The sequence below is a fragment of the Dermacentor andersoni genome, chromosome 4 (genome assembly GCF_023375885.2).
Source record: "Dermacentor andersoni chromosome 4, qqDerAnde1_hic_scaffold, whole genome shotgun sequence".
Taxonomy (NCBI): Eukaryota; Metazoa; Arthropoda; class Arachnida; order Ixodida; family Ixodidae; genus Dermacentor; species Dermacentor andersoni.
In genome coordinates this window covers 141,684,518-141,712,376 of record NC_092817.1, presented here as the reverse complement: position 1 = coordinate 141,712,376, position 27,859 = coordinate 141,684,518, and the positions used below count along the sequence as shown (strand labels likewise).

At 48.2% G+C, this 27,859-nt stretch overlaps 1 protein-coding gene across 1 annotated transcript; it reads right to left on the bottom strand.

The window, feature by feature from the left end:
- Nucleotides 1–334: 334 nt before the first annotated feature.
- LOC126537728 (uncharacterized) lies at nt 335–27,859 on the bottom strand. The gene is made up of 5 exons (XM_055074418.1): nt 27,486–27,859; nt 21,548–21,945; nt 10,762–11,142; nt 1,316–2,289; nt 335–742 (listed from the first exon to the last, which is right to left on the bottom strand). Exons 1-5 carry the CDS (start codon nt 27,857–27,859, stop codon nt 335–337), a joined length of 2,535 nt encoding a protein of 844 aa, XP_054930393.1.

The window sequence follows — 27,859 nt, the reverse complement described above, 5'->3', positions numbered from 1 at the left end:
GCTCCACTACGAATAGGGAGCCAGCCCGACTGCAAAGTTAGATTGTAAGTAAGACTCCCATTAGCTGTAAGGTAAGTTAGGGATGTACAATTTTTATTGCGCGAACAAACGTAAATTTCGCAGTTGGTTACGTCGGTTCTGTACGCTAGTGCCCATACACCGTCTGCAGCGCGCACAAGACATTTTACGTACCCCACTGCGGCTGCGTCCCTGGTGTAGCCCTACCGGCGCTCCTCGCTCGCTTTCTTTCGGACCTGCTACGCGGTAACAACCGCCATCGGCGGCAGTCATATTTCACTATAATTCGCGAGTTCCACACCCGCACGGAAACTGTCTACATAGCGTCGGATATATAGCAGCAGTGAAACAAACAGCGTACAAGCTTGCCTGGAAGCGTTCCGGACGCCGTGGCTGCCGGCGTGATGACATCGACGATGCGCGCGGCCAGCAGGGCGCCCACGGTGCCGTAGTTGAAGTACGCGGGCACGCCAGCCGAGTAGAGCAGCGGCGGCCTCTGGTACAGCGTGGGCACCAGCACGGCGTCGAGCGAAGCCGCGTGCGCCAGCTCGGAGCGCTGCTCGAGCCGCAGCATCAGCATCTGGAGCCGGGTCGGCGGACTCCGCAGCTGCAGTGTGTGCTCGTGCTCCAGCGCGCGCACGAAAAAGCGCACGAAGTCGGTGCCGCCGGACTCTTCGAGGTGCGAGGCGAGCCATGCGTAGTCGGCCTTAGCTCCGTCGCGAGCCTGCGCGAGGCGCCGGCATGACGTGTTATTGCCGCCTCTATAGACAGTCCACAAGTAAGGCATCTTCTAAAGCGATGCCACAGCGTTTTATATTCCAGCATTGAACATTGGTGCGCGATAAACGAGACGTCGAACTTGAGATGAGCGCTACGTCTGAGCAGGACGTATCATCTTCGCGTACGCGACTACGCAATGCGTTAAAACCGCGAGAGAACCTCCGTGGCTTCTACATTACACAGTTCTTTTACGTTTCATCATCCAGTTTCGATGGGAGCGAAATGCAAAAACGCCAACGCACCACACACTGGGTGCAAATTAAAAAACCCCCATGTGGTCAATACTAGTCCGGAGCCCCGCACTGCGGCGTGCCTCCTAATCATATCATGGTTTTGGCACGTAAAACCCCCGAATCTAATTTTATTTAGCATTCTTCCCAGGAAATGGAAGATAGCTGAAGCCGCTGCACTCTCGTCACCACTGCTCTATGCAGAAACATCAATCATAACAGTTAGTACCTCCGATACCGAACAGAAGCCCGCATCTGGCCACCGCCGCATACACCCCTCCACGTACGTTAAAGTTTTTGGAGACGATGAGGAGCCCTGCCCTTGCGATCTTTTCCTTCACGGCGTAGCGGCTGGCATCCATGAGCCACTTGAACAAGGAGGCGCGGCGCGACTTCTTCAGCTCGCGGTACATCGTGTGCAGAACCTGCGTGCTGTGGCCCAGGTCCAGCAGCCTCGCCACGAGTTGCGGCCAGGCATACGACAGACAGCGCCGAGCTAGGGCGAGACAGAAACTGGCCGTCGCCGCAGCATCCGCAGCGACGCGCTCCTTGGACAGTTCCAGGAACAGCAGGTCGGCATCCAAGTGCGACGCCAGGTACTTCGCGGCCGCGCTGACGTCGTCGGGGTCGTATATCTTGCCAAAGGCGGTTCGGACGCTGTCTGCGCGGGACATCAGGGCAACGTCCGAAAAGTCCGCGTCGGCCTTCGCGGAAGGCAGCACGAGCGCGTGCAGGATGTCGACCCAGTCGCTCGCGTTCACGCCCGGAGCGAGGTCGGCGAAGAGCGTGCTCAGCGGCACGCTCTCGTCGTCCATCGCGGCGCCGCCGTCGTCTTCGCAGCCGAGATCGTCGGCGACGACGTCGTCGAGTCTCAGGACATGCGTCAGCTCCTGGACGTCGTCGATGACGCGTCGCAGGTGGCCCTCGAGTTCCTTTCGGCTCCACGAGAGCGTGAGTTTGCAGAGGAGCGACTTCCCGGCTGACAGCCGCAGCAACAGCTTGCCGTTCTCGTTGAGGACGTTGAGCGCGAACACCGTGTGGAAACCGGCCAGCAGCGACGTCCGCGTCACGAGCGCCACCAAGTCGTGGAAGCTGCTCGCGCCGCGAATCAGCGTCCAGTTGAGGTCCCTGCGCGCTGCCTCGAGCGTCTCGTTGAAGTCGGTGGACGTCGTCGACTTCTCCGAGACGTAGCGGTGGCACTTCTGGTACAGTCCACGCATCACGTGCGTGCCTTCGGCGATTCTGGAACCAATTCCGGTCCCTGCAGGGATGTTGCCGAACATGAGTACGCTTGCCCGCTTGTTTTCTCCCTCTCTCTGTCTCTCTTTTGTTTTATTTCTACGCTTCCCCGACATAGTGCCCTTCGGTTGGCGTGGTTGACGTTTCAACAAAAGTTCCCAATTGTATGTGCCATCGTCGTCAAACCGAGATTATGACGCAACGTTATTGAATCACAGCGAAATAATAAACATTTAGTGTTATGTTATTATTAGATAATCGATGCTTAGGTAATAGATAATGATGCTTCCGGCGCCTATAAAAAGGCACTAAAGCTGTCATTTAAGCCACGTATAGGAGTCAAATACTGTCCTTTAAGCATGTATAGACGCACATAAGAACATCCGCTGTGCACTTGAAGATTAAGATTTTCTATAAGGAACACAGCCCATCGAATTCCTGTTTGGTGAAATTACCTTAACTATCTCGATGTAATTGAGTAAGGCAGGTTGCGTAGGTTATCAGATTTATATGAAATTTAGTGTGCCTAGAAATGTTGTGAAAGCCGCGACAAACGAGCACCATCTCAAGATTTCTTGGTTTCATGGTGCGCTTTTTTTTTTGCCAAGCATTGGTTTGCATACCGAAAAGGAAAACTCAACATCCGCCGAAGCTAGGGACACATACTTGTACTTCGGAACCTTCGATGATTTAACACCCTTTAGAATTTCAGAATGTTATCTGGTCAGTACGTTTTACTTCTTTCCGTACGAAAGGTCAAGATTTCTGTCCGAGGCAGATTGAAATTTGGAGCCACCTCTATCAGCATCGGGTGCATTGAGGACGGTGGCGAAGCTTTCCTGGACGTCCTAAATGTATACCATACTCTGGGTCAAAGTATCACCCAAGCGTTCAAGTTTCTCAGTGATGTCGTCTAAACAGGTGAAATGAGCGTACAAGCACGCTAAGTCACCTTCAAATGTATTATCGCGCAGAGCCGTCTTCACAGCGATGCTATCTTCTGCAAAACTGTTAATGACAGCTTTTGCACCGGTAAAGTGTCTGTGGCAATATTGGGCTTCCTTCAGCAAAGTTCCTCTGCGGGTGATTCAACATATAAATAGAACGGCATACTTGCCCTATCCCTTATAGGATACAAGCAGCGCATATCTACACAGGATATGTAGCTTCAACCGCAGGAAAACATCACCCGTAAACCCAGCATGGACCAACTAAAAGCCATCCTTGCAAGAGATTTTAGAAAGACCTTTGATTATGTGACACACAACGGTATGCTTACAGCAGCGTGCAGCTATTGAATGTGGCACAGAACCATACATACGTCCTTTTTCAAGGAACGCGCCTTCATGATTAGCGTAGATGGCACAACGTCACAGGCTTACCCGAACCCTCGCAAAGGCATACCGCAAGGATTAGTCATCTCTCCCACGTTGTTAAATTTAGCCGTGTGCAGAATAGGCACTACAAGTTCCAGACAGAAAACACACAATTTATGCCAATGATATCACGATCCGAAAACAGAGAGGATCCCCAGGTATCCCCAGGTAACAAGGCACCCTTCAACGCGTTGACAACAAAGTCCAGGGGGAGGCGGCACAAATTCGACTCCGATGTGCTCCCGAAATATCAGAACTTCTCCTAGCACATAACCCCAGATGGAAACCCCCATGCATCACGATTACGTGTGAGAACACACCCGCACCCCAGCCCAAATGTTTAGAGACTGGAGCCCCACGTACAGAGAGAGGGTGGCCCCGCCGCTACGATACAACACTTGGTTAAACAAGGAGATTAAACAAGGTGGTAAAGCAGACTACGTCACGGAGGTAGCCATTCTGTACAGGCCGTACAACAACCATTCGCACTCTCTGAAGAGCCAATTGCATGCGAAGAAACTACTTGTTTGCTCCTAATGCTCCATTTGGGCTTTTAATAAACAATGCTTCACAACGTACTATGTAATGACAAACTTGCTGTGTGATATATTTATGGGGTACGCCGCAAGCAAGGGTTTTTTCGAAAGAAAAGTGATGTCTAATTGCTACACACTCACTACAATCGCTCAAACAGGACTGAACAATTTTGTGCGCTGAGCCACGTATACCATAGAATTTCAGCTTGCGTAAACGTAGATTGTGGTTCAAGGAATGAAACGCTTTGATGAAATCAATAAAAGCCTCCAATAATCAATTCTTAGGTTCCATATTCTCTAATATATACTTTCTCTCTGTGTGAGGAAGGCGAACTCTGTGAACTGGTAACGCCCAAACCCAAATTGTGCATTCGTCATTAACTTATGTTTGTCTGTAAAAGGCGACAAGCGAGAGCGCAAAACTTTTTTTTTTTTGAACCTTTGTAAGCACAGGCAGGATTGACATATGTCTGTAATTGTTTAATCTATCCGATCACGTTCTTTGTGCATGACCTCCACCGCGGCGATTTGTAACTGCGTTGGAAAAGTACCACTAGAAAAGCAGACTAAAGATGTGTGCGCGTGGTCCCGCAATAATATCTGCAACAAATTTTATTGGAAGGACCTGCACATTATAATAGGCACAGGCAGTACAATTTTCAAACCTGAAATTAGAGAAAACACCTCGCACTCACTTAAGAACACTGTATCTTTGCATGATTATTTCTGATGACATGTGTTAGCATCCGCGATAGGGGGATGATTCATATCTACAAATTAATCAGTAAAAATATTGTCTAGTTCTTTACCGTTAACTAAGGTCCCATTAACCATAAACTCACGATATTTGTTAAGTGCCTTATTGTTACCAAATATTCTATTTACCTTTTTTCATGTGAGTGACGGGTTGCCTGTAGCTTGCGCAAAAATGCAAGAAATATGCAGTTCTAGCATTCCAAATTTCTTTATTCAGCTTATTACGGTATGCTTTGTGACTCTAACTGTGGTTCATGAGAGGCGAGAAAGACGTCATACATGTTATATTTAACCTTGATTTTGTTTATCAATTTTGTTATCCATGGCTTACGAATTTTTTACAGATGGACGAAATTGCTTATATTGGAAATGGAAATCGTAAGCCTTCTTGAATTTCTGTAGAAAAATGTGAAAGGCTGAATCAAGCTTCTCAGCCAAAATCGCTTCCCAAGAGATAAATTATATATCCCGACGAAAGTTATCTCGATTATGTGACGTGGTATTTTGTATGGGTATGGATGGTCTCTGGTTTAACATGTTCATTGATAGCCATAAATATAGGTAAGTGGTCACTCAAATCATATGAGATAGTCCCGGATATTATTTTGTTAACTTCAAAGCTCATGCGAAAGAACTCGATTACCGTAGAAGAATGAGTGGTTATTCTAGCGGGTGAATTAATTGCATTAATTAGGCAAAAGCTTTCATATACCCATACCAATTCACTTGTCATTGAGTATTTTGCGAGCAAAACAATGTTGAAATCACCACCGGATACTATATTAAGCTTATTTGACTTACCGTAATCAAAATTTTTGTCAAGATTGTTGAAGCACTTAGGACAGCCATTGGGCGGACATAGGCAGCTGACATAAGTTCGTCGTTCAATTATATGCTCACTGCTTCGCAATCAGCTTCGGGAATGGTAAGGTGGCCAAGTACTTCACAGTGTAGCGTCTCATTTATCAAAATTGATACCTCACCACCACGTCGACAAGGGCGATTTAAGGAAAACACGTTGTAGCCAGTCAAGGTGAACACGTTGTCATCAGTGTAGCACGTTTCAGTTAGCATGACGACGTCAAACAGAAAACCGAGCTGTTCAAAAAATATTTCGAGAGACGCGTGCGTATGCACGGATTGAGCGTTCAACTGAAAAACCTTCATACCGGATAAGTAGTATTTCTTTACATGGTTTTGTAGCTAATCAGCAGTGATTGTCACGATGACGGTGCGACTCTTTAGCCTTGGTCAGATCGACCTTAAGCAATTGTTGCCAGGTCGTTTCTAAACCGAACTAGGACAGCTCGGTCACTCTCTTTCTGCCTTACAAGTACTTTCCCGTTGCTGAAACATTTTTTTTCTCGCGAGCCCATTGCTTAGTTTTTCATAGAAGAGATCGTGCCTGCTTTGCTAGGTATTCTTGAACATAAACCGTAGCATTTTGATTTTATTTGCCGGCGCCGCTCGAACCACTGATTCCTAACTGATTGCCGGCAAAAATGGACAATCACGCCAGGTATCCTGTTCGACCTGATGCCCCGATTTTGCCACTTATGACGAAATCATAGCTATCGAGGATGTTTCCATGTCAGAAGAAGGCGTACTGTTATTTCTTCTTAATCTAGATCCTAAGAAATCCAGGGATTGATGCCATACCGAACGTCTTTCTTATAAGGTACGCTGAGTGGTGTACCAAATATCTATTCTTGATTTTTAAAGCGTCACTTTCTCGCGCTGAACGTCCCAACGATTGCAAGTATGCTAAGATCACACGAGTACCTAAAACCGATGACCACTCGCTTGTGTCTTCTTTCAGGCATATTTCCCTGCTATGTTCTAGCACAAAAATTCTTTTTATGCTAGAACATAAATATCTTTATGCAAAAATATTTAAACATCTTACCGTCTTTGTTGAAAGTAAGAACATAACTACCCCTCCCCCCTCAACATGGTTTTCGCAAAGGATTCTCAGCGGTAACCCAGCTTGTTGAGACAATACATGACCTTGCAGCAATGGTTAATATGCATAGCCAAATAGATACTATATTACTAGATTTTGAAAAAGCCTTCAATCGTGTGAGCCACTGGAAATTACTGCTCAAGTAATTACTGCCCAAGGTGTTTCAAACTCCAAATAATTCTGAAAAACGAGTCTTTACTTTCGTGGATAGTAGCATATCTTTCGATGAGAAGCCAATGTGTAACATTCCATGGTGTGAACTGAAGCTCAGCCCGCGTGAAATCAGGTGTCGCACGAGGTTCTATTATAGGGCCATTATTTTTCCTGTTATTGATCAATGACATCGAACAAAATGTATATGTAAAAATAAAGTTTTTTGCTGACGATTGCATACTTTATCCAGAAATTCGCGGTCCGAGTGATCAAGAATTTTTAAACACAGCATTATCCACGTTACACACATGGTGTAATAATTGGCAGATGACATTTAATTACAAAAAACAGTCGTAATGAGAGTGACGCGGAAAAAAAGCATTTTTGTTTCCTTGCCGCATTGTTGGTCATCCTCTTTCAGAGGTTTTTAGACATAAATACTTGCGAATAATACCCACATGTGATTTAAAATGGCATAACCATGTCGAGTGCATTGAAAAAAGAGCCAGGAAATAGCTCTGTTATCAAGGAGGAGGCGTGGAAATGGCACGCCGGACATAAGACTTCTCGCATACAAGACATTTATTGCACCGCCGTTAGAATACGCAGCTGTAGTGTGGGATGCTTCTACTGTGCTCAACATCGAAAAAAAACTAGAAAGGGTTCAGAGAAAATCTATCCGATTTGTCTAATTGTTATGGCTGGCAGACGTTCCTCTTACAAAAAGCGGTACTTGAAGGGCTATAAAGAAAGAGAAGTACGGCAAAGCTGAAATTATTGTATTTAGTTTTCCCTGACAAAATTGGAATTGATAGGCATCGTATATAAAACCATCATCAGAATGTAAAATGGGCTTTTGTCACTCTAAGAAAGTTGTAGATTTCGTAAATCGCACCCGATACGTTCAAAAATTCACTTTTTTCCGAGAACAACCCGTGAATGGAATTGTCTACCAGCTGATGTTGAATGTGAAATAGTCGAACTATATATAGATGCACTCAGGAAGCAATCCTACTTTTTTCTCATTGTGTTGGTTCTATCATTATGCATTTCATAATAGATAATACAATGTTTTTTTCGCTGTGTTAAGCTATCTTTCTATTTTCTTTCACCATGTCTTTGTGGTGTTATATGTTGCAACTATTCTGCCAAAAAATTATGTATGCTCACTCTTGCTCAAGGCCTGGCACCCGGGCCAGCAGTATGCAATAAATAAATAAATAAATAAATAAATAAATAAATAAATAAATAAATAAATAAATAAATAAGAAAAAATAAATAAATAAACCTCGCCGGCAAGCGGTGCATGGCAGTGGCATCATAATCCTTTTAACGGCGGCAGCTCGAGGGACGAAGCAACTGCATTAACCTTTTCAAGCAATACTTTATGACCTGTTTCTGGAATGCCATGAAATTCAAGGTTAACCTTTCTATTCTGCCATTCAAGTTCATCGATATTCCGTTTGAAATCTGTTAGCTGTTCATTACACTGGCATTCTTTACTGTCCTCAAATCTGCACCTAACATACTTTATTTCTTTGTCATTTCGATTCAAGCCAGCAAGCACGGTATCATACTTGTTGGACAATAGCTGTACGCTCTTCTCGATAGGTGTGTCAATGTCCTCTAGACCTTTCACTTGATCCTGAAGTTCTGGAATGGCAACTGCATTGACGTTGTCAGCTGTCATTTTCTTGTTTCACGCCTCTGCAGAACTGACACCGTCATTGCTTACGAGCAGGCTTCCCTTGAGACCTAAATGTTTCCTCCGAGACGCCAGAGCAGCTTCCCAGATGGTATGTACAGTGCGATCATTATCCACAACTGGCATACCGCAGTCAAAACAGCAATCATTCTGCTTTGGACTCATTGTCAGCAACTACAGTGAGCAGCAGATCAGTAGTACAGGCACGAACATAGGCTAAACAAGAGTGCCAAGCAAAAAGCCAACAGACCTGGACGGAAACGGCATGGTGCCTTAGAGTTACGGGCAGTGTCTTTATCTTTATTTTCATCCGATGCAACACAGACTCCTATGCAATGTTTGCTTATACAGGTCAGTATTTTAATGTCATGCACGGCCTACACTGCTGGTGAACTCACTCAAACGGCAGATCACCAAGAATTGGAACGACCCGAGAGGCCGAGTTCTTGAGCCTAGCTGAGTAGAATTTCACTGAATACAAGTGGGAGCAAGCTCGGATAAGTAGAATTTTGGTGAACATGGGTTTGAGCAAGCTTGGTTGAGTAGGATTTTGGTGAATATGAGCCGGGGTAAACTCAGCTGAGCAGAATTCTGGTGAATATGAGTTCAAGCAAGCTCGGCTGGGTGGAATTTTCTTTGAGTGAGTCCACAGGAGCTACGCTGAGTAGAATTTTTGTGAGTCTGCATGCACATGCCATTAAATCCCACCATGAAATAAAACAGTAAACAGTTGCATCTCATAATGTAACGAAAAGATGATTCAGTTAAAGAAATGTCATGGTGTCAGTGAATATCTCGTAAGTTGCATTATACTTACTTTATAGATGCAGTAATGACGGAATATGGTTATTTGAATTCATGCAGTGATACATGTTAATTGCAGACTCATTAGCAATTTTGCCTCCGTCTTGTTGGGCACAGCCGATGGCTCGTGATACGTACGCACAATTTATTAGCTGCGGACGTGCAATAACCATTCACACTTGCAAATTTGCTATCATTCACAGGAAGAGATTCAAACGGCTGACAACTGCACGCTTTTGATTGGCTTTTGTTTAATGTGTTATCTACTGTTGATATAAACAAGGTGTCTGCCTGCTTTTCACATTGTTTCATGTGTTTTACAGGAGGTAGAGAGAGGGAAGCAAGGAAAGGCAGGGGTATTTACTGGGAAGTAGTTTCTTAGAATATTGCGATATGTTACAACCAGTATGGACAAAAGAAATTAAATGCACTGAAGTAAGAGCAATATGCAATTACCTTTTGAAGTGAGGGTTAATACATGTGCAGTAAGGATGCAAAGTCTGCAACACATTGAAGGTTTATCGGTGCTGCACCGGAAAAAATGATACATAAGAAGAAAGAGATACAACCGTTTCAATGATGCTTATCACGCGTTAACGTATAGGAAAGAAAAATTGACGATGCTGTTTATTTCTAGTCAAAGCGTTAAATATGCTGTTGCATAAAATTGATTACGATATATTGTTTGTACGTTCGCTTTGCGAGCTTGATAAACAGTCGCGTCTCGCAGCGGAACATAACCTTGAAATGAGATAATTCAGCTGGAAAATATTCGTGAAAGCCGAAACCAACAGACTGCAACTAGCGCCGCCTTCCCCAGGTTGGGAAGTCTATATAGAGAAACGACCTCTCCTACTCCACTAAATTACCCAAGGTGTCTTAAATGTATACGATTACTGTCGGGCTTGATTTACACAGCTGTCATCCGTTCCATCCCGTCAACGTCATGACGTTAGTTTTCATTTGAGGACTGCGTTTGTTCGGCAATTTTTCCTAAAAGGCTCGATACTGGCGATGTCGGGAGCATCAGACAAGGTCGTAAATGTGGCGTTTTCGACGGGAAATTGTCGAGGAAACGCCGTCTCCCGACAGAACCCGGTGCCGTTACGGTGGCGGGATGATGGGACGGATGATGGCTGTCTGAATCGGCTGTCTTTCAGCACCTTGCTTTAAAACAAAGGAGAATGGACCAGAGGCTTGCCTTCGGAGAGTGTCTTCGCCCATTCCCCTGCTCTTTCAACGTTCTGGACGAGCAGGCGCTCGCTCATCTTGGCTATGGAGGCGGCCGCGCTGTCGCCGAGGAAGCTGCCGCTGGAACGTGCCAGCCACGAGTCGCAGACGTAGCCGTAGAAGTCGTTGCACGCGTCTTTGCTTGTGTTGAGCAGCCGCGTCAGAGAGTCCTGCGCTTCTCTGCATTCGGGCGTGTCGCAGGTCACGTACGTCTCGTGACGCTTGCTGGACAGCAGCAGCGCCAGGGTCACTAAGGCCAGCGTGAAGATGACGCCCACAACGACCACGACGGTGGCGTATAGGTACCGTTCCTCCTTGCTGTCCGCCTCGGTGACGAACGTGACGTTCATGGCTGTGACAGTGACAACACCCATGCTCCCTCACCAGCCCTTGAAAAAAATTGCGGGGTTTTTCGTGCTAAAACTATGATCCGATTATGAGGCATGCCGTAGAGGAGGGGGGGGGGGATGATTCCGGATAAATACCACCTGCTGGTCTTCAACGTGCACCTAAATCTAAGTGCACGAGCGTTCTTGCAGTTCGCCTCCATGGAAGTGCGGCTGTCGCCGTCGGAATCTAACGGGCGAGCTCGAGCTCAACAGCGCAACGTCATAGTCACTGAACTACAGCGGTGGGTTTCCTCACCAGCTAGCGTCCGATTTCCGAAAACGTCAACTATATGTCAACTATAGTGCATAAGCAGCCAAAGCGGCTTTTGCTCTATAGGTCGAAGATTTCACTCCCAATTGAACACTTCGCGCGAACGGTTGCGCGCCAAACGAGGTAGCGCGGGATGATGAATGGCGCCTACCAAATAGAATTTCTGCTTTCTTTTTTACGAAGGAAACGTTTACAAAATGTGCCACAGGCCATCGTGGTTCCTGGAGTAACAGTGACCACCAAAGGGATAAAAAACATAGGCAGAAGGTTACATAGAATCGTAAGATTTGGAAATTTCCGGCTGATGCAATGCAGGAGTAGCTGGGGATTGTTGGCAGTGGCCTTCGTCCAGCAATGGACCTCAGTGTGATTACGATAACATACCATCATGTGCAGGACAAAGTATGCAGGGAATGCTAAACTCCGGCAAATGCTAAACTCTGGCATATTCTATTCTTGTATTCCTGGGTGTTACGCGCCCAAAGAATATAGCAGCTTAACCGAATGTCAATCTGTACGTAATTTCTCGCATGCATGTCATCATCATCATCATCAGTCTGTTTTTATGCCCGCTGCAGGACGAAGTCCTCTCCCGTCGATCTACAATTGCCCCTTCTTTGCCCTAGTTGGTTCCAACTTGTACCTGCGAATTTTCTAACTTCATCACCCCACCTAATGTTCTGCGTCCTAGACTCCACTTCCCTTCGTTTGGTACTCATTCTGTAACTCTAATGGTCCCCCAGTTATCTACCCTACGTATTACATGGCTTGCCCAGCTTTATTTTTTCTTTTAATGTCAGCTAGAATATCGGCTATCCCTGTTTTCTCTCTGTACCACACCGCCCTCTTCCCGTTATGTGTAATATTTTTCGTTACAACGATCGTTGCGAGGTCCATAACATGTTCTCAAGCTTCCTTGTTAACCTCTAAGTTTTTGCCCCATATCTTAACACCAATAAAATGCAATGGTTGTACATTTTTCTGTTCAACGACAGCGTTATAAGCTGCCGGTCATGATTTATGCCTGTCGTATGCGCTCGAACCCCTTTTTATTCTTCTGCAAATTTCCTTCTCCTGATCAGGGTCCTCTGTGATTAACTGACCTAGATAACCATACTCCTGGCCAGATTCTAGAGGCTGGCTGGTAATGATGAATTCTTGTTCGCTTGCCAGGCTACACGAACATTACCGTTGTCTTCTGCATATTAATATTCAGCCCTACACTTACACTTTCCCGCTTAAGGTTCTCAATGATTTGTTGAAATTCGTTGCCAGCATTGATGGACAGGACAACGTCATCTGCAAACCGAAGATTTTGAGATACGCACCATTGAGCCTCACTTTTAATCCTTCCCAGTCTAACAGTTTGAATAACTTTTTTTAAAGCAAGCAGTGAATATCACTGAAGAGTCTCTCTGCCTGATCCTTTCCTCGATATGTATTTTCCCACTTTTCTTCTGGAGAATTAAAGCAGCTGTGGAGTCTTCGTAGATATTTGCCAAGATAATCACGGATGATTCTTGAACTTCTTGATCACGCACTGCTTTCACGACTGCTGGTACCATAGCTGAGTCAAGTGCCTTTTCATTCAATTGCAATGTCACATGCATGTAGTCGGCAGAAATTGTAAGATTCGCGTCAAAATATACGTGTTCTACCAGAGAACAATATTCTGCCGCACGTGCGCCATCTGATAAACGGGCGCAAGGCGAAGCGGCACGCTGGCCTCGAGAACTAACCTACCGCCTCGTAGCAGGAAGAGGAGGAATAAACTTTGTTTATAGAAATGAGCCGCCGGTTGAATCGTCCGAGATGGGCGTCGTCCCTAGTCAAGGTTGCCGTGGGCCTGAGCCGATAGCTTGGCCCTATTCACCAGACTATGCTGGTCTTCAGGGCTATAGCACACAAAAAATATTCCCAAGGATTTCGCCCACGTAACACCGATGCACTTCCAAGTTCTGCGACATCACCAGCCCCTTATGCCACATGGTGTGGGAATGCCGGGGCGTGGACAACACACAGCCAACGCACACAGCAACCGAAGAGTAGTGGGAGACCCAAACGCCCAGCTTGAACCCTGAGGACGAGCTAGCGCTGGTGAACAGGGCTCGGAGGGGGGCCAGGGCCTACGACCTCCTGGACTGAAGAAGCCACCCATCTAGGGCAAAGACTTTGCTTGCTCAAAAAAATAAACTTAATTGATCATTCCCAAGGATGCTTTAGTGAAAGAAGGTGGAAACTTATACTAGCTGGTAATTCATAGTAAGCCTGCAAAAGCGCGTTAGGGCATGACATATGGGCGCCGTCTTTGTTTTATCCATTTCTCCGCCTATATGTCCTGTCTATAACCCTCTTATGCAAGTTTACTATACTTAAGTGAGAGGGCATTTTATGTTATTATTAGCCAATGTATATACTATATAAATATACAGCAAAAGTGCTGCCTTCTAGTTTAGAGCTACACAGTTTCATATGCTTAATTAGTTCTTGCCATGAATTCGAAATTAAAAAAAAAAGGTTTTTTTAGCTTTTTAACTGAGTAGTGTGTTACTTGATGCTGCGTCGGGGCGGTAACATTTTGATACTCTGTAATCTAGCCTAAATGATGCATAGTGACGATTAAAGCAATTGCCACCTGGCGCCATAAGGAAGACGAGGGAGCCGAGACCCCCTTTTAGCTACGCTGTTATTGTAGTGCTGCTGAGCGGTCTATAAGGCACATTTTGATTTTTTTATTGCGATAGCAATTATATATACTCCATTTCATGCATCAGGTGCTACGCTATGGAAGCTACGCAATTAGTGCGGTCTCCAAATTTTATCACTCCGCGCGTTCCGTCTATGCTTCGCTGGGCGTTTGGTCGCGCGAGCATGCACGTGAGGCTGCCGCGACAGGAGGCAAATAAAAACAACGAAAAGAAAATTGATATAAAACAACGTGTTAGCAGCCCAATGAACGCAAGGGTAAATTCTTATTTTCATTCAGAACTGACGTTATGTAAACAAAATTTTCACAAAAATCCGCCAATGACACCGAAATGTTTCTAAGTGCGAACACAGCCACTGCAAAAAGTATCTCTAGCCTCCACAGCGTTGCACCTGATGCATGAAACGGGCTATAGACATGCCAGTCACATTTCTGCCATCGCTACGATGCGCTGTATGAAGTCCAACGGCAATGACTTCGTCGCCGCGCGCCTTATACTGTATGTGCGAGTGAAAGCGTGTGAGGATGAGCCTACGATGGCGACTAGATCTCGTGCGCAAGGGAGGAAAGCGGAGAGGAAGCGCGCAGTCTTCCGTCGCGCGCAAGGCACCAGGTGGAGGGGCGTTCTACTCCGGAGGCTGCTGCGTATGGCGTGGCGCGCGGGCCCTATCTTGAAAGCGATAACATCGGACACGTAGTGCTGATAGCTTCGTGTGCGCTGTGTTTTCGCCGCTTAGTTCGCGTTGAAGCGAAAGACAGCACGAAGGTAAATCCGCTCGCTGCTGCTGCCGCGCTTCCTCAGTCCAGCGTTCTGACAGCGAGTTCCCGCGGTCATCGAGTGATGTGTCCATATTTGTTTGAGCGCGCGTGACACCATGCTTGTTCATTTAATTAGTAAGCGAATGTTTACGAGTTGGCACGGCCGATAAAACTATTATCCTTACTTCGTATAAATGTCTACCAATTCGCTATCGCAATGAATGAAATTGCGACTTTTTTTAAGTTCACGTGTGGCAACAGTGGGTTGTGGTCCGCGCGAGCAGCGATGCGATGGACAATCTCAGACCGCAATGCTGCAATATAACTGAGTGCATTTTATGGAAGATCACATTTAGCACTTTTAGAGAGCTCAATATACCTCTGTAATTTCATTTATACAACTTTTACTGCGATAGCAATTATATTGCTACGGAACAGCGGCCACAGTGAGGCTGCTCTGAGGAGGAAGACGACGACGTGGGCCCGCTTGATATAGCGTCGCCATTTTGGCCTTCCGTTAGCTTCCCTGTAAATAAATTGTACATAGTATTGGGCTCCCGCTACACGTAACATTAATTTGGTGGAGGTGGACGTTCCCCGTACCCGTCATGGAGCTTCGCAGCGGTCGCAACGGCGACGGTGCAACTTCAGCTCCTGCTGGCGGCACTTCATCTACGCAATCGTCTCCGCCTGCAGCCACGACCTACGTCGCCGTTTCCCCCCCTCGGGATGCTGGTGTTTTCAACGGAGTCGGCAGTCCTGATGTTGACAACTGGCTCCGCTTATACGAACGTGTCAGCACCAGTCACAGGTGGGATCCGACTATTATGCTTGCGAACGTTCTTTTCTACCTCGATGGAGCTCCACTTGCATCGTTCCAGACTCACGAAGAGGAGATCTCGAGCTGGGATCTTTTCAAAGAGAAGCTCCGCGACCTTTTTGGCAATCCGTTCGGTCGCCAAGTCAATGCCAAGAAAGCCCTTGCCACACGTGTACAGACGTCGACCGAGTCCTACGTGTCGTACATTCTCGACGTCTTGGCGCTTTGTGCCAAGGCTGACCCGACCATGTCTGAGGACGTAAGGTTAATCACGTCCTGAAAGGAATTGCTGACGACGCCTTCAATTTACTGGTGTTTACGAACGTCACCAGCATCGATGCGATCCTCAAGGAGTGCCGCCGTCTTGAGCATGCTAAAAGCCGCCGGGTATCCCAGCACATCACGCGACTTCCCAACACAGCTGCTACGTCATACTGTGACGACCTCTTCCACCAGCCGTCGCGATGTGACAACTTGACCCGCATCATTCATCGTGAGGTCGAAGCGGCACAACCGGCGGCCCCTTCATTCTCGTCACCTGATCATTCTCCGGTGACAATCTCCTTGATCCAGGCCGTCGTCCGTCAAGAGTTGTCCAACGTCGGCCTGCAATCCATTCGTTCCATACGCTCGGAACCTCTTTCTCCACGCACGTCCCCACCGCGCTCTTCTTACTTTTCTTACGGACAGCGCAACCCCTCCGAAAGGCGAACCGTGGACGACAAGCCAATCTGTTTTAATTGCCGACGCATTGGACATGTCGCTCGCCACTGCCGCAGCCGCTGGACTTCTCCGATGCGCTATTCTCCTGATTACCACCCTCGCCCCTCTAGCGCGTCCTTTTCCTTCGCCCTTTCTATGCCTGCTCCATCATCTGACCCTGCGACGCCTTTGACACGAGCCCACTACTCCCGCTCGCCTTCTCCCTCCCGTCGTCAATCTCGTCCGCCCCCGTCACGCCGTGCTCCCTCTCCGACCTACTCGCCGCACCCCCGACCGGGAAACTAAACAGTGCAGCTTCTGGAGGTGAAGCTGCAAAGACGACATTGGCACGAAATCCTCGTTTCACCTTACCCAGGAACAAGAATCTTTTGGACGTTCTCGTCGACAATGTTCCTGTGTGCGCGTTGATTGATACTGGGGCGCATGTGTCCATTACGAGTGCTGCTCTTCGCCGTCGGCTCAAGAACGTTCTGACGCCCGCCCCGAACCGATTTGTACAAGTCGCCGACGGAGGGACTGTCGCTATTGTTGGCATGTGTTCTGCTCAACTCACCATTGCTGAGAGACAAACCGTCGTTCTCTTCACCGTCATCAAGCATTGCCCTCACGAACTCATTCTCGGTATGGATTTCCTTGCCAATCATTCGGCCCTCATCGACTGTTCGGCCGGCTCAATTCGCCTTGATTTGCCTGCTCTTGCCGAACCTGTGGACCCGCCTCCAAGCATTTTGAGCTACATGGGTTTTATTCGCCTGCCGCCTCAATCTGTGACACACGTCGAGTTGTTGTCCTCACCAGCTGTACCTGACGGTAATTACGTGGTCGCAAGAATTCCCGCAGTTATACTTACACATGGCGTTACCGTTCCGTACACTGTGCTGACAATTACTGGCAACCGCACCTGCCTTCCCCTTGTCAATTTCGCTCTAACCGCGCAAGTTCTGCCTCAGTGGATTTCATTGGCTATAATTAGCGCTTTGCAGGATGATGAGATCGAGCCATTCACTGTGGAAGATCATCACAGCTCAGCCCATACCGTGACGTCATCGCACGGTACTGACGTCGACATTGAGAAGATGGTTTCCTCTGACCTTACACCTGTTCAAGCTGAAGCTCTTTGCCGTGTTCTTGACGGCTATCACGACATTTTTTACTTTGACAATCGACCCTTAGGTCAAACGTCCGTCGTGACCCATCGCATAAACACTGGCGATGCGAACCCTATTCACCGACGTCCATATCGTGTTTCTTCGTCCTAACGAGCTGTTATCCAACAGGAAGTCAAAAAGATGCTTGCGAAGGACATTATCGAGCCTTCCTGTAGTCCCTGGGCTTCTCCCGTCGTACTTGTCAAAAAGAAGGATGGAACGTGGCGTTTTTGTGTAGATTATCGCCACCTGAACAATATCACAAAAAGGACGTGTACCCTTTGCCACGTATTGATGACGCTCTAGACTGCTTGTATGGCGCAACCTATTTTTCTCCTATCGACTTACGGTCCGGCTACTGGCAGATATCCGTCGACGACATGGACCGAGAGAAGACTGCATTTATTACCCCTGACGGCCTTTATCAGTTCAAGGTGATGCCTTTCGGTCTCTGTAACGCGCCCGCCACCTTCGAACGAATGATGGACTCTTTGCTTCAGGGGTTCAAGTGGTTCACCTGTTTGTGCTATCTGGACGACGTCATCGTTTATTCGCCCACATTTGACGAGCATCTAGACCGTCTTTCAGCGATTCTTGACATGTTTCGCCGCGCCGGTCTCCAGTTGAATTCGTCAAAATGTCACTTCGCTCGCCGCCAAATCACCGTCCTTGGACACCTCGTGCACGCCCGAGGCGTGAGACCTGATCCGGACAAAATTCGCGCCGTTACGAACTTTCCTATTCCAAAGTCTACCAAGGACGTCCGCAGTTTCGTATTTGCGACGCTTTCTTATTTGCGACGCTTTGTGAAGGATTTTGCGACCATCGCACGTCCCCTTACCGACCTCTTGAAGAAAGACGCCCCATTTTCTTGGGGACCTGACCATGCCGCATCTTTTTCGCAGCTCACTACTCTCCTTACCACGCCTCCGATTCTGGCCCACTTTGACCCGTCTGCCTCAACGGAAGTTCGAACTGATGCCAGTGGTCACGGCATAGGAGCCGTATTAGCACAACGCCAGCGTGGACATGATCGCGTTATAGCCTATGCCAGCCGACTTCTATCACCCGCTGAACGCAATTATTCAATCACAGAGCGCGCCTCGCTCTTGTGTGGGCTGTTGCGAAGTTTCGTCCATAATCGTACGGACGCCCCTTCTGTGTCATCACTGATCACCACGCGCTCTGCTGGCTATGCTCACTCAAGGACCCCACGGGATGACTCGCTCGCTGGGCGTTACGCCTGCAAGAATATACCTTCTCCGTGGTATATAAGACGGGACGCTTGCACCAGGATGCCGATTGTTTGTCCTGCTAGCCCGTCGACGAACCGGCTAATGCGGACGCCATCGCTTGCGTTTTCTCTGTGTCCCAGTTGCTTGAAATCCGCAACGAGCAACGCCGTGATCCTTCATTACGAGCCCTCATCGACCATATGGAGTCAACGCCTGGCGACGCCTCTCTCCGGATGTTTCTCCTTAAGGAGGGTTCATTATACCGCCGCAATCTCGATCCACACGGCCTTGACCTTCTGCTCGTAATTCCATCCCACCTGCGTTCGACTGTCCTTGAACAACTTCACGACGCTCCCTTGGCTGGACAGTTGGGCGTCTCGCGCACGTACGACCGCGTACGCTGTCGATTCTTTTGGCCGGGTCTCGCCCGCACCGTGCGGCGCTACGTTGCCGCTTGTGAGCCCTGTCAGCGCCGGAAGAAGCCCTCCACACCTCCAGCTGGATGTCTCCAGCCGATCGACATCCCACCGGAACCCTTTATCCGTGTTGGTCTGGACCTTCTTGGACCGTTTCCTCTCTCGGGTTCCGGAAATAAATGGGTCGCCGTCGCTACTGATTATGCTACGCGGTACGCAATCACCAGAGCCCTTCCGACAAGTTGTGCTACTGACGTTGTTGGCTTTCTGCTCTATGACATCATTTTAGTGCATGGTGCTCCGCGCCAATTACTCACTTATCGTGGCCGCAGCTTTCTGTCGGCAATCGTCGAGGACATCCTCCGCTCCTGCTTGACAAAGCACAAGTTCAGCACGTCCTACCACCCACAGACCAACGGCCTCACGGAGCGCCTCAACCGGACCATCACCGACATGCTTTCGAAGTACGTTGCGACAGACCACCACGACTGGGATCTTCATTTACCATATGTGACGTTCGTGTATAATTCATCGCGTCACGACACCGCCGGCTATTCACCATTCTATCTCATATATGGCCGAGAACCCGCGTTGCCCTTGGACACTTTGTTGCCCTTGGCCACACGTTCAACCACTGAATACGCCCGCGACGCGATCGCACACACCGACCACGCGCGCCAGCTTGCCCGCACCCGTCTCGAGGCCTCACAGGAGCATCAGAGACGCCTCTATGATTGCCACAATCGCGACGTGCACTTTACTCCGGGTTCTCTGGTGCTTCTCTGGTCACTCATTCGACGTGTCGGCCTTTCCGAAAAGCTGCTGTCGCGCTACACTGGCCCATACCGTGTGGTGCGACAAGTGACCGATGTCACGTATGAAGTCATCCCCGCAGACCTGTCAGCGTCATCATCGTTCACGTGGCGCGACTAAAGCCATACCAGACACCTTTCGCCGCGGATGTGTAGATTAAGCACCGGGACGGTGCTTCTACCGCCGGGGGTGACGCTATGGAACAGCCGCCACAGTGAGGCTGCTCTGAGGAGGAAGAAGACGACGTGGGCCCGCTTGATATAGCGTCGCCATTTTGGCCTTCCGTTAGCTTCTCTGTAAATAAATTGTATATAGTATTGGGCTCCCGCTACACGTAACAATATGGACATTCCAGACGCATTTTTGCTGTCGGCGTCGGTGTCGCAGTGATGTTTCGTACCAATTCCAAGAGCGATAACATTCCGCCGCTCGCCGTATGCTGCATGCGCGAGTAAAAGCGAGCGAGGGTGATCCGACGATGGCGGCTCAATCAAGGAAGGAAAGCGGAGAGGAAGCATGCCGTCATCCTTAGCGCACAAGGCACCCGTGGAAAGGGGGGGAGGCTTTCTACTCCGGCGGCGGCTGCGTATGGAGCAGCCGCGGGTACCAACTTCAAAGCGATCTGCAATGAATACAGAGCCTAGGTACGCCGGGGGCTCATAGCTTCGTGTGCACTGTGTTCTCGCGGTTTAGTTAGCGTTCAAGCGAGAGGCCGTACGAAGGTCAATTGGATGCTGCTGTTGCCGCGCTTCCTCACTCCTGCGTTTTGACGGCAAGTTTCCGCGGTCATCGAGTGAGATTTGTTCATGTTTGCTTGTGCGGGCGTGACACCACGCAGGTTAATTTAGTTAGTAAGCAAATACTTACAGGTTTACACGGCGGTTAAAACTACTATTCTTACTTCACATAGATACCTACTAATTTGCTATCGCAACCGATGCTTCGCCTTTTGGGCGGAAATCGACTTTTTCGTAGCATTAGCAAACACGTTGAAAACCTATTTATTTCGAGTACTTTGATTAGAAAAATTCAAGAAGAGGGTCACCAAGTGGTTGTTGGTGAACAAAAAATAGCATATGTATTGAGTGCCAGTGCTGCTAGTGTTATTCAATCTGTCTTCACAATGTGTTCTAGATCTTATTAGATCATGTTTACATTTTTTGAAGTGGCGTTGCTGCTGACTGTCAACTACTACGACTGTTTGCATGAGGGCGGGCCCCGTCAGGCACTTTGCCTTTTGCCCTCCTACTGAAGAGTACCACTATTCCTACACTTTGAATAAACTTCACTACTTCCGAAATCTGCGTCGCAAACCCAGGTTAAAACAACATAACAAAACAATGTACGCATTTGGGCTGGCTGGTTCATGACTCGCGCAGACACAGCCTTCAGCAGCGCCCTTCAGCAACGCCAGTGTCTGTCCCTTCCTTACGTCCTATATTTCTTTTTTCGCGCTACTCAACGTAACAGACTCACGATAGAAGGACCACTGAGCCGTTGTCGTTGCCAAGTTGCTCTTCTTCATTACGTCCAGAGGCGTGAAGCTCTCCATGGACGGCCGGTTGTCAGCGTCTTGGTCCCGGTCCTTGGCCGCCTTCGACTTCCTGCCATGGTCGGCCTGTTGCTTCGGCGGCGCCGCTGCCACGGACAGCGGAGTTAACGCCAAAGACGGCGTCCGGGGCTCGATCACGGCCGGCGCTTTCGCAGCGGCTGCGCCGTCTTTGTGTGCTTTGGCCACCGTCTCGGAAGCAGGAGGGACTGCCGGCTCAGCAGCGTCTTGAAGCTCCTTCGCAATCTCGGTCCCTGCGGCGGTGTGCGTCGCCGTTGTTTGGCGTGTTTCGCCTTTGACGACGCGCTCGTCGCAGGGTTTAGACCTGTGAGTAAGTAGCGTGGCATCGTGTTATCGGTTATCGGAACAGACACGTGAGTGCGCCGCTCTGAAAATGAGAGAGAGAAGAAAGGTGCGGAGGCTGAGTGGCGTAGCAACGGGGGGGGGGGGGGGGGGGGGGCGTGGCCCCGGGTGGCTGGAGCCAGTGGGGGGGGGGGGGGGGTGTCATATACGTCTGAAGACACCCGGAAATTGTTGTGCCAGACGACCTGGCTACGCCACTGGGCTGACCACTGCTGAGACGATCTGGCTGCCCTATAAACTGCTGGGAGTCAAATTTCTCCTTCGCCTGATAACTCTCGTAATAAATTTTGGTAGCAAGGAACGTCCCGCTTTTTTTTTTTTTTTTGATCGTCTATATAAACCTCCCTCACGATTCTTGCAGTTAACCCTTGGTCTTCATTCCCAGCGGCTGCGGAGAGCCTGCGTACCGGGTCGGACCCAGTGCGCAGCAGAGGGCGAAAAGAATTTCTAGGTCCGGGCTGGGCCGCCACTGCAAACTGAACCTGGCAAGGTTCAAAATGCGAGCTAAGCTTGCTAAGCAGGGCCCTGAGAAGTTATGAGGCGTTGCCTATTATGTCAGTGAACTCAACGGGCTAAGCAGATGTGGTGAGGCTGACTAGTGCTTACTAATGGGCAAGTCCGCTGCTACAGAGGCCTTCCAGATAAGAAAGGATGCCAGGTAAGATTTCTAACACATAAGGACATAGCGGGGTACATCGATGAATTTTGACGTAATTGCAGAAGTGTAGCAATTATTGTAGTAAAATAGGACCTATAACTTATATAAAATACAACCCTATGTATGAGCGTCCCGTCAAGATGATGACGAATTAAAGTAACACAGATCTATTATGACGCTACGTAAACATTACGGAAGATGAAAACTCTCTGCACTGTAGTCATTAGCGAGTTTAACGAGAAAATTGAAAAAAGGCAGACTGGAGAACAAGAATTTGGAAACTATGGCGTGGGCTGTGGAATTACTGTGAGACATAATAGTTAAAGCTCCAGGGAGAGAGTCGATTACGAATAATGAATATTTTATTCCAGCACCGCAGAAAGAACACTTGCCGAGACTGCTTAGTGGCTATGGTGTTGCGCAGCTAAGCATGATGTCGCGGGATTAAATTGCGGCCGCGGCTGCCGCATTTCGATGTGGGCGAAATGCAAGAACTCCCGTATCCCGTGCATTGGAGGCACGTCAAAGGTCCCCTGGTAGTCAAAATTAATCCGGAGACCCCCACTACGGCCTCCCTCATACTCAAATTGTGGTTTTGGCCCGTAAAACCCCAGAATTCAATCCAATTAGGGGGTTTGCTTTCATTAAACCGTTGCAACCGTTAGGGGGTTTGCATTCATTAAAGACCAGTAATCACAAGTTAGTAAGGTCCTAGATTGTTTTCAGATTGACTAACTTAGTAAAAGTTATGCGAAAAGCGGGCGAACATCGTTTACTGCTCGCGAACAAATAAAAAGAGGAGAATATCACTGAAGCATGCTGAAAGAGGCCTTAACTAAGATATCATAAGGACGACGTCCCTCCTGTTCAGCTACGCTGGAGATGATTTGCAACAAATTATTGAACACTATATAACAGGCAATGTAAGGCCAGGTTTGAGAATAAGTAACACGCTAAGGTGATGCTCGAAATTGTGCGCATCCACCGCGGCATGTTGTAATCTATGCGAAGCGAAGCCTTTGCGCAATGGCTATTCGAATGCCATAAATTTGCCCATTTCATTACTGCGTCTTCGGCGTAAAGGAAACTGCGGCGCGCGCACATGCTCTCTCTCGCGATTCCGTGCTATGCAAATGTTACACACGCGGCGATCATCTCAAGGAACTAGTTGACGTTGGCACGGTAGCAGTTATACGTGCGACTGTGGCCTTTATTGTTAGAACACCGGGTTGCATGTGCTTTGGGGCCGTGGTTCGATTTCACCGTTGGGGACGTAATCAAATTCCTTTAAGAGTGAGCTATTCGGTAAAACAGCAGCAGCAGTAGCAGCAGCAGCCACGGTTTCGAAAGACCGGTAGGGTTCAGACAAACACAAGAAAAGCTTCGCTTTAATATGCAGATCGACGAGGGAAAAAGAGTTTGTAACCAGCGTCATGGAGCCGTTTAAGAATTCGCTTAGATAGAGCGAGTCACAGACAACCCGAATTACGAGAAGCAAATCTTCAAACAAGTAAAAAATAGATTGAAGCGCACATTTATGGCCCTATTCGAGTCGCATTCGATTCCGACTCGAGAATTAGTGCTCGTACACCCCTACCAAATAAGTAACTACAAGGAGGCCAGTAGGGTCCTATAGCTAACAGTAAAGCATTGCATCATCCTAATTAGAAACTTCTCAGCCGACGCCCATGAACATCTAAGGTCGCAGGTGCTGCTGAAGCTTCCAGGTCGAAATATTCTTCAAAAATCAGGAGAAGCCGAAGCTACAACGTCAGGAGAAGCCGTATTAATTGAATTGGTGGGGTGTCGGCTCCGAACGGAAAATGAAGCGACAGAATCCGGTGGCCGAAGTTTGCGGGCTTGTGGTTGACCAAATCATAATCCAGCAGAAGCTGCAGTACCATAAGCAAACAGACGCTTTTGTTGAAGAAGCGGATTTCAGTTCTGACCTCCTACACCTTGTTCCTGCATCAGAAAATTTCCCCCTGGCTAACTCTCTATTGTGGTTCCTTCGTTTCAGCCTGCATGGTAGAATAAAAGTACCGGTTGCTTACTTACTACAAGAGGATGCATCGGTGAGCAGCTTGCCGTATTATATTCGCCACGTATCACGAGAACAGAAGATGCGGGGTATGACGTGCGTTTTGACACCGACCACCGTGGCATTAATGTGGTTGCGATGGGTATATTGTGCAAAGGCAAGGCAAAAACACTGGATGCGAGGGCGGTATTCTCAGGTCACCAAGTTCGGCGATAGTTTCACTTTGGCAAGATTTTGCAAGACTAAGCCCACGAGAGCCGATGAGCTTCTTTCTTCTGTTTGCCCGAACCTCATCCCTCGAATACTATGAAACCTATTTTCTTTGCCAACGAATTATCACATCGTTAAAAACATAAGATCCCAATTCCTGGCGAAGGAAATTGTGGCTTGCAAGTAATATCTTCCAAATATTTGAAGCGCTTGTACAAAATGCAAGAGCACTCGACAGTACGGCCAATAAAGCTGCTTACGCACAGGCAACTGTTATTCCTGAAGATGAATGTAAGGTGAGCCGTGGAGCTGTTCAGTGCTTCAGTCACAGCAGCACTAAGCTATCTGAAGGACCACACAGGCTGGCCGAACATGTGAAACCGAGTTCGCTATAGCTGGGCTAACAATGCATTTCATGAAAGTGGTCCAGAAGTGGTTTACTCATACAGGTAAACAATTCTCTACAGCACTAAAGTCTACAGCTCTAAAATTCTCTAAATACTGTAAAGTCCGCAACTGTTGACGAGATTTGAATGACTGGAAGTGGTGTTTCTTGCTTACATGTGAGACCTGAGCAATAAGAGCCAACCTGAAAATTTTCTAATGAAACAAACGTATCGCGCTCTCGTTCTCGCAGAGGTCAAATGTCGAATGCATTCGTCACCAGCTCGGTGGGAGAAAGTTTCAGTTCGTATGGACAAGAAAAATGTCGAGTGACCCAATTAAGTAGATGTTCGGATATCTAAATGCCGGGTTCAATGATGCACTGGAAGTTCAGAGTGCCTTTTACGAACTCGAAAATATGATCAAGATGGGCTTTGTTGCTTTCGCGGACAGCAACGTACAAAGCGCATTTTGCTTCGCTGCCAAGAAACTCGTATCAGCCCAGCAAAACTGCAGTCCATTAAAAGGAGCAGAGGAGAAATTCCATGAGCATTGCATCTTTACAAGGCCGCTCATCTCTAAACCGGACGCGGCCAGTAATGCATTGATAGGAGGCTACATCGTTCGCGCCGCAAATGAAGGTCAATATCATCATCATCAGCCTGGTTACGCCCACTGCAGGGCAAAGGCCTCTCCCATACTTCTCCAACTGCCCCGGTCATGTACTAATTGTGGCCATGCTGTCCGTGCAAACTTCTTAATCTCATCCGCCCACCTAACTTTCCGCCGCCCTCTGCTACGCTTCCCTTCCCTTGGAATCCAGTCCGTAACCCTTAATGGCCATCGGTTATCTTCCCTCCTCATTACATCTCCTGCCCATGCCCATTTCTTTTTCTTGATTTCAACTAAGATGTCCTTAACTCGCGTTTGTTCCCTCACCCAATCTGCACAAGATATGTTAGATAAGATAGCTAAAAAGATATGATAGGTTTATATATGAGCGGCCTTGTAAAGGCCGCTCATATATAAACCTATCATATCTAAACCGTACGCGGCCAGTAATGCATAGATAGGAGGGTATACATTGTTCGTGCCGTAAATGAAGGTACCTCATGAGAAAATTGCACTTGGCGTCCGCACTTACCAAAGATAATCCTCTGCACGGTCTTATTGCTCACCAGGACCGAGGCGGACTTTCCTGCCCAGCCAGGAGCTGGGGAGCGTTCTGAGAGAACTTCGAAGGTTTAATTGCTTGCACTGTGCGTCACAACATAAGTTCTACTTTAAAGCAAGTCTGCGTTGAAACAAGCGGCTGGGCCCTCATGAAGTTTCCTGCACTCCATTATGAATTTGAAGACGAAGAGCACAAGAGGAGGCTTGATGACTTCTTATCGCGGATACATTTATGAAGTTCCTCTTCACGGACTATACCGTCGAATGCGTTCCCATAGACACAAAGGAGGCCGGTGTCAATCACGACATACATGTATACAGGGTGTTTCATGTAATTGGAGCCAAACTTTAAATATATGCAAATGCCACATAGGCGGACTGAGCCAAGGTAATGTTTGCCGTCACTTGGAGTAACTCAGACTATTTCTTGCATTCTGCCTAATTACATAAATAGTCTTAGTTATTGAATCAACTCTTCAAATATCATAATTACATGAAAAGTGTCAATGAGAAAATTGTAGACCAACATGAGAAACTTCCGATACAGTTTTCTGTTGCTAAATACGTGCTACCTAAAAGTTTTTGTCCGAGCGTGAAAGAAGCCCGCGAATACACGCAAGATTGCCGCGCGACTGGCCAATCGAGGCACTTTGCGTGTATCCGCGGGCTTCTCACGCTTGAAAAAACACTTCATATATATGCCCTCAGCTATCGTTTGTTGAATTTATCAGTGTGCAGCCAACAGTGCCCGCTATCATAAGTTGGAAGGGGGGGGGATGGCAAATGGCCTACTTTGCCCCCCCCCCCTCGTTAATGCATACGCCTATGCAATGAAATCTTGTTCACAACTAGAGGGCCAGCTTCTAACACGAAAGCGATATTTGTGTGTAAACATCGATGGTGTGGGAAAGATGGAACTGAAGCACACAACTTAAGCACATCAAATCCCCTTGAATGATGTTTTCGCGAGGAAGCTACAGGTGCATGAGCTTCCTAATTCGTTCAACCGCAGCGGCCGCGCCTAGTGCCCTGTTACCTGGAGGCGTCAATGCTTCGCTTGGACGGGGACAGTGCGGATCTCGGAGCGCCTGCGTCCACGGAAGCCAGATGTTGACGCGAGCCCTTAGAGCGGAGTTTGGAGTGGGCCCCTGGCTGAGACTTGCTGCGATCGAAATGCCGGGAAGACGCGCCGTCGGGCGTCGCGCGAGGAATCGGGGAGCCCATGCTTTGGCTGCCTAAGGACATGCCGCCGTCGCCCGGCTCTCGACACGCTGAAATGGTTCTGCTCTGACGGGACACCACCTTGCCCTCCAGACCAGAGGCCTGCGCCTTGTTGTGCTTGGGTCGCTTGTGCTTGCTTCCAGAGCGGCGGTGGTGACCGCCGCGCTCCGAGGCTCCGCCGCCGTCCAT